The sequence below is a fragment of the Engraulis encrasicolus genome, chromosome 9 (genome assembly GCF_034702125.1).
Source record: "Engraulis encrasicolus isolate BLACKSEA-1 chromosome 9, IST_EnEncr_1.0, whole genome shotgun sequence".
Classification (NCBI taxonomy): Eukaryota; Metazoa; Chordata; class Actinopteri; order Clupeiformes; family Engraulidae; genus Engraulis; species Engraulis encrasicolus.
The window spans coordinates 50,895,978-50,905,977 of NC_085865.1; the positions used below are offsets into that span (position 1 = coordinate 50,895,978).

Here is a 10,000-nt window from a genome sequence, read left to right on the forward strand (position 1 = left end):
AGACGATACGGTTCAGGGTGTAAGAGTGTTTGTGTGTGTGTGTGTGTGTGTGTGTGTGTGTGTGTGTGTGTGTGTGTGTGTGTGTGTGTGTGTGTGTGTGTGTGTGTGTGTGTGTGTGTGTGTGTGTGTGTGTGTGTGTGTGTGTGTGTGAGTAACGTGATGTACATATGTCAGGAAGTGTGACAGTTACTCACTGGTAGTGGGGCCTCTGTGGGGACATGCCATTAGGTGTGTGTGTGTGTGTGTGTGTGTGTGTGTGTGTGTGTGTGTGTGTGTGTGTGTGTGTGTGTGTGTGTGTGTGTGTGTGTGTGTGTGTGTGTGTGTGTGTGTGTGTGTGTGTGTGTGTAAGTGTGTGTGTGTGTAAGTGTGTGTGTGTGTGTGTGTGTGTGTGTGTAAGTGTGTGTGTGTGTGCGCGTGCTTGTGTGCATGACATGAACTAAGTGTGTGAAAATACCTTTAGCTGTGTGTGTGTGTGTGTGTGTGTGTGTGTGTGTGTGTGTGTGTGTGTGTGTGTGTGTGTGTGTGTGTGTGTGTGTGTGTGTGTGTGTGTGTGTGCGTGCGTGCGTGCGTGCGTATGTGCGCGCGTGCGTGCACGTGTGTGTGTGGAAAGACAAATGCCTTCAGCTGTAGCCTGTCCTTGCCTGCCATGTACAGTCTGTCCCTATGAAAGCACTTAATAACCAATGTACAACCGTTGGTCTGTCCTCATCCCAGTCTCACTGCCCCTGAATCTCAAGTGTCCTGAATCCCACTGCCCCACTCTACCTCATCTCCCTAGGCCTACCGACCAGAGTTGCAGAAAGTAGAAGTGGAATTACTCTTACAGATGTAATTACAACACTAGCAGTGTGACATTACATGGTTTCAACTTTGTAAAATCATGCCTTATACTCTCAGAAATAAAGGTACAGAACTCGTCGCTGTGGCAGTACCTTCAAGGGGAGTTCCAATTTTAGTAGTTTGTTTCCAGAATCCATGCTGTCCATTCACTTTATGTTACCTTTTTAACAAATTCTTACCACCACCATCAAATTCTAAGTATTCAATATGACTGGGAAAATTGCACTTTTCACAAGGGTGGTCCGCCATTTTTTATTTCCAGGAATAGACATTTATATCTTCAAAACTTACTGTACTTTGGTCATACTAGTAAATACTAGTTTATTACATAGTAAATGTTCATGAAAAGATCAAATTTGGCAATAGGCAGCAAAACTTCAATGAGAAGCATAGTTGCAATACCTACTCTGGCCACAAACTTACACAGTGCACCTTTTAAAGTAGTCATAGGTCTAGTAGGTGGATGAAGGTGCTCTCTGGCTCTGCCCCACTGCATGCCTGTGGGCTGAACACACACCTGCAGAATGAATCTGATACATCGACCCAAATCATAGTCCTGAATATTGAAAAATTGCGTCAGACATTTCTTTTAAAAGATAGGCCTATATATTTTTTTTGTAGCCTTTTAGGATAGTTTGAGTGTGTGACATGAAACAATTGGGGAGATAGCAATGGTGTAATGGTACGATGACTTAGCTCATTGAGAAACTGTGTCCCACGTCAGACATGTTCATATTTGAATTTGAATGGATTTGCAGGAAGACACAAGGGTGAGGCAGAGTCGTTCTTTGCAAGACACTTGTTTGAAATGTTTAATTTTCAAATGTGCTTGATTTAGCTTTAATGCTCTGTGCCTACTACCCAGACGTAGACCTGATGTAGGAGGACGATGGCGGTGAACCCAGATGTAGGCCTGATGTAGGATGACGATGCCGGCTCTGTGTCCACTATCCAGACGAAGGCCTGACGTAGGATGACGATGCCGGCTCTGTGTCCACTACCCAGACGTAGGCCTGATGTAGGATGACGATGCCGGTGAACTCTGTTAGGAGAGTTCAACTGATTAATGGATTAAGCAGGAGTGCCAGCGCCACTTAAATCCAGCCCAGTCTGCATGCTGCCTTTGGTATCACGCTGTGAAACCAGGTCAGTTTTGTCAATTAGGTCATGATTAGCTGTTCTGGACATGTAATTAAATTATTCGTGGGTGGACACTTCTGAACGTTAAGTTCAGAGTAATCAGAATGACCAGTGTGCACTTAAATTAAAATGTTATTTCGTATATAATACGTTATTTCAACACTTAAGGATCTTTTCCACTGCCGGTTTTCTGGAAGGCCTACAGCTTGACACAGCACGACTCGACCACCACTTTCTGCTTCTTATTGGGCACAACACAGATCAATCGTAAAAGAAAAAGTGGCGCGGAGTCGCGCTGTGGCCCTACCAGAAAACTGGCAGTGTAAAAGAGCCTTTAGTGACCGCAAATTGAATTGCGAGACAGGGCGAATGTTGACAATCGGGGTTTCTACCTCCTCCGCTTCCTTGGCGGAGGTCTGCCCTCTCGGAGTGCATTCCTAGTTAAAGGATGTAGCACAGAGCAAGCGGTCAACGTAGAATAATTCAAAGCTACATCGTCACTCCGCAGGCTGAGAGCTTGTCTTCTCTTCTTCACTCTTCCCTTCTCTCCCTCCCTATGCAGATCAAACTTAAATAAATAATTGATAATCACTGAAACAATTATGCATGCTCTGGATCTGTGGGCTACCCTTTAAGTGCCATCACCATAGACTTCCCTCTAGAGAAGCACTGTGTGACCAGGGTTGGATTATCACACAGCCTAGATATGGCTTCTGCCTAGGGGCCCCCACCTGCCAGGGGTACTCCAATTGGACAAAGTGTGTGTGAGTGTGTGTGTGTGTGTGTGTGTGTGTGTGTGTGTGTGTGTGTGTGGTTGTAAAATTGTGACACGATGTGGAATTGAAAAAAATAGACTGCTGTTAAGTTTGAGTTGTCAATCTTGTTAATACTCTAATATCCTGGCTTGACATTATGATGCTGTCCACCTAATTCTATTGCAGATTTTTCTTCCGCAGGGGACGTAATAGCAACCTATAGCCTAGGGTCCCCCATGCCATCTTAATCCGGCCCTGGGTGTGACTGTGCGCTTGAGGGTTCTAGATATGATTCCTTTAGGGCTTCTATATAGCAAGTGCTGTCCTTGCAGGGGTTACACACTGCTATTCCAGGGGACTCGCATCCTTTTTGGGCACCTACCATAGAACTTTCTCTCGCTCTTTTTGCCTGTTGCTATGGCAACCAGCTGATGGGATTGGGTGCGGTGGGGTGGGGCGGGATGTGTGTGGGGATGGGGTTTGAGGGGATCCGTCTCCTCTGCAGATGCCATGCTTTTGTGGAAGGAACATGGTGTGTGTGTGTGTAAGGAAATCTGTGGAGTGTGTGTGCGTGTGTATGCAGTGTGTGTGTGTTTGTGTATATGTGTGTGCAATGCAATGCCTTTGTGTGCAATTCATGTGATGTCTTTGTTTGTGTGTGTGTGTGTGTGTGTGTGTGTGTGTGTGTGTGTGTGTGTGTGTGTGTGTGTGTGTGTGTTCGAAGCTTCAAAGAGACAGGAATTGATTAGTGGTGCTTTAATTACCCCCGTTGAGGTGTGTAGCATGTGCACCTGTGGAAGCTCACGCACACACACTGACAATGGGCCACACTCCAATTTGCATCACACTGACAGACACACACTGTAGACTGGAGAGAGAGAGAGAGAGAGAGAGAGAGAGAGAGAGAGAGAGAGAGAGAGAGAGAGAGAGAGAGAGAGAGAGAGAGAGAGAGAGAGAGAGAGAGAGAGAGAGAGAGAGACAGACAGAGAGACAGAAAGACGGACACAGACAGAAAGACATACAGTTAGAGCGATAGACACACTGACAGGTTCTCCATTGGTCTGATCATTTTTATAGGTCTTGGCAGTGAACGTTGAAATTTAAAGTTGCACTGTGTAAGAGTGTGGCCAGAGTAGGTATTGGATGTGCTGCTCATTGAAACTATGGGAGTTGGGACATGAAACCTTGACAATTTGGAGACATCCCATAGAGCTCGCTAACAACGCGTCAACTAAACTTCTTCTAGGTGAAAGTGTTGATCTTTTATGACCGAAAAAGCCTCCTACACTCTGATCTGTAGAGTGGTGGAACCTTGGTTCATGAAACAGTGCGCTGCAATTCTGCTTAATAACTAAACAGGACTTAGAGATTACTAGAATCGGGCCTTGCTCTGCAAGCCCGCTTAATAAACAGTACTTAGAGATTACTATAAGTGTGGGAAGCCCGCTTAATAAACAGTACTTAGAGATTACTATAAGCGTGGCAAGCCCGCTTAATAATAATAATAATAAGAAACAGTACTTAGAGATTACTAGAATCGGGCCTTGCTCTGCAAGCCCGCTTAATAACAGTACTTAGAGATTACTATAAGCGTGGAAAGCCCGCTTAATTATGAGAAAGTGCATTACTGACAGGGGGCGAATTTTAACAGCAAGTGCAGTACTGACAGGAGTGATGATAACACGCTAGTATATCACTGACATACATGATTAGAGCGCTCACAGCCCTGACACAATGCACCTTATTGCCATATGCAGTAAAATTGTGAGAGCAAGTGCACTATTGACTGGGACGCATTGTAGCAGCAAGTGAAGTACTGACAGGAGTGATGATAACACGCTGGTATATCACTGACATACACGATTAGAGCGCTCACAGCCCTGACACAATGCACCATGATGCCTCCTGCCGCAGCAGCCACAGCAGCCACAGCACTGACACAGACACTATGACAGTTGTTTTAACATCCCCATTTCTGCGAGGCGGCGAGAAAAACTGGGTCATCCTTTGCGCATCAAAGGAGAGAAAGTGACAGCTCATGCTTTTAGCCGTATGCTAAGTGGGTTAACACTAATCCAGCCTGCCTCACATCTGCGGGCAGGAAATGGCATTAGGAGCATAGCGTAGCGGTAGCATAGCCCACTTTTTAAGTCTGCACCCCAGGACGTTAGTCAAGGGATTAAAGGCATCAAAAATAAAATTAGACTTTTTTTTCTCCTCTTAGACAGTCTTTTTCGTTCTTACAAGAAAAGCAAGCACACATAAAGTAAAGTGTAGCTTTCCTTCTCAGACTGATTAGTGCTTATAAGAAACACCATAGCGTTGGCCACACACACACACACACACACACACACACACACACACACACACACACACACACACACACACACACACACACACACACACACACACACACACACACACACACACACACATTTAAAAATACAGATCAATAAACACACACAAACAAGGTAGTGATGAATAAATCTTTTCGGTTTTTAATCTCTACAGCAAGTTAGCTTATGTGTGGTCAGCATGGAGGAAGCTAAAATGGAAAGTCCGATGTAGAGTGAAACTGAATGAAGGGTGGTGGTGTGCCAGCAAAGAGGGTGGTGATGACGCTTTACTAAATTCTGTCACACACATCAGCTACTCTCATAAATTCATTAAAACTAGTTATTATTCAAGAAATATTGCTATAATACTTTCCAACGGCATTTACTGATTGACAAAAAAACAAAAACAAAAACAAAAACAAGAAAGTACACTGTGGAAAAGCTTCAAGAGGAGGTTTCGCGAACACCCACATGGCGAACGCTGTCCTGGCAGAGTTCAGTTTAGAGGGGACTTTGGTTCTGTACCTGGGTCGACTCGCTTAATTTAACGTTGCTTCGCTAAGGAAGTCCAAACATCAAATATAAATGAAATAGGAACTGAAAAATATAATTCTTCTTCTTCTTCAAATTCTTAATTTAAAACAGACAGGAAGAGGAAAATAGGTAGGTAGGTTGGTAGGTAGGTAGAGAGAGCTGAGAGAGAGAGAGAGAGAGAGAGAGAGAGAGAGAGAGAGAGAGAGAGAGAGAGAGAGAGAGAGAGAGAGAGAGAGAGAGAGAGAGAGAGAGACCGAAAAGCAAAGGCACGACGAAACACTATCACATTTAATACAATAATAATATTGGTTGGATCTTGAACTCACAGTTCAAAAACCCTCTCTACGCAAGTCCTAATTTCATTCGACTGTTGTTTTTTTTCTCAAAAATAAAGCACACAAGCTAAACAACCACACAAAGGAATCGTCAGGGCCCAGTGAACCTCCACAATCCGAATTCTGGACCTCCAGATTTTTGATGTCCAAGTTTTGGACCTTCAGATCAATGTTCAGATCAACAGATCTGAGTCGTAGTAGACCTTCAGATCCAAGTTTTGAACCTCAAGATCAACAGTTGTTGGACCTTCAGATTCATGTTCTGATCATCATTTCCAAGTTCAGATCTGAGCCAGACCCGAGTTCAGACCCAATGAGATCCAATGTTCAGACCAAGAGGTCGAAGTTCGGACTGACTGCTGAGGCAGGACCGAGTCATGAGTCCACTGTGGAGACAGAACCGGACAGTCCAATCTGGAGCAGGCCCTGGACATCCCTCTGGGGCCAGCAGCAAAGATACAGCTCTCCTCTCCGCTCCTCTCCTCCTCTCTCCTCCGTTTACATTCACCCCAAAAACAACACTCTTCCTTTTCACTTCCTTGGAATAAAAGTGCTCCAGTAAAATTCTGTTACTAAGAAATACGCACAATCACATGCTCGCTCACACACATACATGCTGTACACACACATTCTTTCACTCTCTCTCACACACACACACCTACACACACATACATACACATGCAGATTCTACAGTGTAGCCTCTGCTGCGAGCTCCTTGGCTCCAGTTTGTCATTATTGTAGCGTGGTCTCCAATGGCGTGCAATTTTCAAGTAGGGGGAAGGGGGCGGGTGTACGGAAGGGCTGCCCTAGAAGAGCCTGCACAGGCTGGGTAAAGAGGGGGGGGATGCACACCCTGTTTCCATTGTGGAAGGTGGGGGGGGAAGTGTGGGGAACGTGTCGTGTGTCTTAAGGGTTGACAAAAGCTGACATCATCTCTTGGCGTCCACAACAGCTTTAAGAGGTGAGGAGACCTGCTGGTGATGTCATGCCATCTGGGGGAGGAGATGTTGGGGTTTGAGGAGGTCTGGGGCTGAGAGAGAGGGAGTGGAGTGGGGTGGAGGGAGGGAGGGAGGAAAAGAGAGAGGAGGGCGGGGGTTCCAGTGTAATATTGAAGGTGGAATGGGGGTTGGTGTTGAGGTGTTGGGCTCATCGTGACGTGACGTCAGCACAGCACCAGGGATCCTTCAGGACACCACAAGGGTCAAGGGTCAAAGGTCACGGGTCAGGACACCACAAGGTGAGGGGTCATGAGACTGGAGAGATCGTCCACACTCAAGCAGACTGTAGTGTCAGTCCATATTATATAGCGTATGAGTCAGACAGTGTTGCCAGATTGGGTGGTTTCCCATCCAGTTGGGCTGCTTAGGATAGCCATCTGCGGGTAAATAAAGGGCATTTGGGTGGGTTTTTCCTGCAAATTTATGGCCACAGAAATCAATAAAATATAGTTCAAATTGGGCGGGATTTAGTGCTTCCAGGTGGGTTTTGAGCATTTTTGGGCTGGAAATCATCGGTCTCTGGCAACCCTGGAGTCAGAGTCAGCCCACAGAGTCGACAGGAACGCCCACTGAATTCTTCAGCTACTCAGCCCTGTTAATAAAGTCCATGTGCACTCCAAAAAATGACTGAAGCTGTAAAATCACGGGAAGATGATCCTTTTCTACGGGTGTTAGCACCAGAAGTGGAAGTTTGTGTGACACTCAGAATAACACGTCTTACACTACTGTGGAATGGTCTGAAATGTTTGCGAAGCCTGTTGCTATGGTAGAAAATATGGGAATATGGGCAAATACTTTGTTCCTCGGGGCGGACAGCTCTCCATCCCGACATCTATCCGCTAGTTGTTTTTATTTATCACCCTTGGACATTTTTTATTCCATTTTTCTAATACTAAGGTGTGTGTGTGTGTGTGTGTGTGTGTGTGTGTGTGTGTGTGTGTGTATAGCTTATGATGAGGTCAAGGAGGCATTTGTTCAAAAAAGTTTGAGACAAGACTAAAACCTAACTTGATTTTCAAAAATGTATGGATCGACTGTATGGATATTTTACCATGAGCTTTAGGTGGAAAGAAAACTATTTTGATACTTTTTGAGTGTCTTCAGTGATTTTCACAGCTTTAGTTATTTTTTGTGGCGTGATGGAGGTTGCAGGGAACATCCACGTGACTACTAGCGATGTCACACATACCAGTGATGTCACAAAACATCGTTCACTGGTGATGTCACACACTAGAAAGACGATCCCATCAGACTACAGTGTTGCAAGATTGGGCAGTTTCCCGCCCATTTTGACTGTCTAGGAAGAACATCTGCGGGTTAAAATGGGCAAAAAGGGCATTTGGGCTGTTTTTTTCTGCACATTTTTGGCCATAGAAATCAATAGAATTTAGCTCAAATTGGGTGGGATTTAGTGCTTCCAGGTGGTTTTTCAGTACAATTTGGGCTGGAAATCCTCAGTCTTATCTGGCAACCCTGGACTACAGTGCTCCAACTCTGGAACACACGGGTTATGGCTTCTCACAGTCTCTTGATGGATATATTGCTTCAATAGTGCCCCAACACACACACACACACACACGCACGCCCGCACGCACGCACGCACACACACACGGAAAACGAGAGTAATACATCCCCCCTGTGCCTTGTGCAAGGTGGGGTTATTAGGGGTAGCTTTGTGGTCTGGTCCTATGCTCTGTGCACAGAAGGGCAGTCAGTGTGTGTGTGTGTGTGAGTGTGAGTGTGAGTGTGTGTGTGTGTGTGTGTGTGTGTGTGTGTGTGTGTGTGTGTGTGTGTGTGTGTGTGTCTGTGTGTGTGTGTGAGGATGAGGTTTAGTGTTCCTACTTGACTAATAGACTTTGTGCTGTTGCTTCCTCTTTCCAGACGGAGACTCTGGACTATTCTGTACACAGCTGAACAGCAAATGCACTTTACTGTACGGTACACACAGCTCAAAATACACAATGTGTGTGTGTGTGTGTGTGTGTGTGTGTGTCTGTATGTGTGTGCGTGTGTGTGTGAGTGAGGGTATTCGTACACTGTGTGATCCACACACACACACACACACACACACACACACACACACACACACACACACACACACACACACTCCTACGTGTGTGTATAGCAGACTGAGGGAGCACAGAGGGAGGTAGGTTCGGGGGGCGGGATGGTTGGTTGGTTGTTGTGTGTGGTGTGTGTGTGTGGGGGGGGGGGGAGCAACAGCAGGTGGCTTTTTAAAGTCCTTCACTGAAAACTCCCCTCATCAGTGTGTCTTAGTAGTGTTACCGTCTGTCTCTGACTCCAGATCAGTGAAAGAATTAGGAAATTTAAAAAACAAAACAAAATCAACAACAACTGCCACCCCCCGCTTTTAAAAAAAGTCATTCTCAGTCCTGTGTCTCGCTATGTTGGTTCGAGACCTCCATCGTCACGATAACACTGTTTGTTTACGTTGTGAGCGGGTGGTGCACTGTAAATCATTGCAGACAGATTCATGTAAAAAAAAAAACCATTAAGTCGCCCCACTGCCTGAAATTTTGTGAGCTAACTCCACTTGAGAAAAGCCTCAAGTTGAGGTAAGTCTTATGTTAAGTCAACTTACAAACTTAAGGCAGGAGGAAAATTGTTTTTTTTTTTTACATTTACTGTACCTGGCTGCAATATTTTACAGTGTATAGGTGGTGGGGCAGGTGGCGGGGCCGGTTGTGTGGGCTCAGGTGACCAGCACAAATCCGTGCTGCGAGTCCACGGTTTCCATCATCTCACTGTCCAGTAGGGCGGCGCTACCATCGCCCTCGTACTGCCCCTCCTGCCCCGGTGCTCCAGCCACTGCTCCTCCCGGTGGCCCAGCCCCTGGTCCTCCTACTCCAGGCCCGGGTGTCTGGCCTGGGCCTGGGGGCCCCGGTGGAGGTGGTTGTCCCGGCTCCAGCGGGTACTGGTATGCCTGCTCTGCGTAGAGGTGCTCCGGCAGACCCAGGCTGGGGTCGTAGGCGGCGGCGGCAGCGGCGTACGCGGCTAGGGCGTCGGGGTGGTGGGGCAGCTGGTGGGGATGTTGGTGGGGG

General features: G+C 46.3%; 1 protein-coding gene across 5 annotated transcripts in view; it reads right to left on the reverse strand.

Annotated features, from left to right (window-relative positions):
- Nucleotides 1-5,216: 5,216 nt before the first annotated feature.
- Nucleotides 5,217-10,000, reverse strand: part of sik2b (salt-inducible kinase 2b) — an 88,354-nt gene continuing 83,570 nt past the window's right edge. For all 5 annotated transcript variants that reach the window (XM_063207344.1, XM_063207343.1, XM_063207342.1 and 2 more), the window contains one exon: nt 5,217-10,000. This exon is cut by the window's right edge and continues 450 nt beyond it. In XM_063207344.1, the coding sequence (XP_063063414.1) occupies nt 9,652-10,000 (349 nt within the window). In that variant the 3' untranslated portion in view covers nt 5,217-9,651.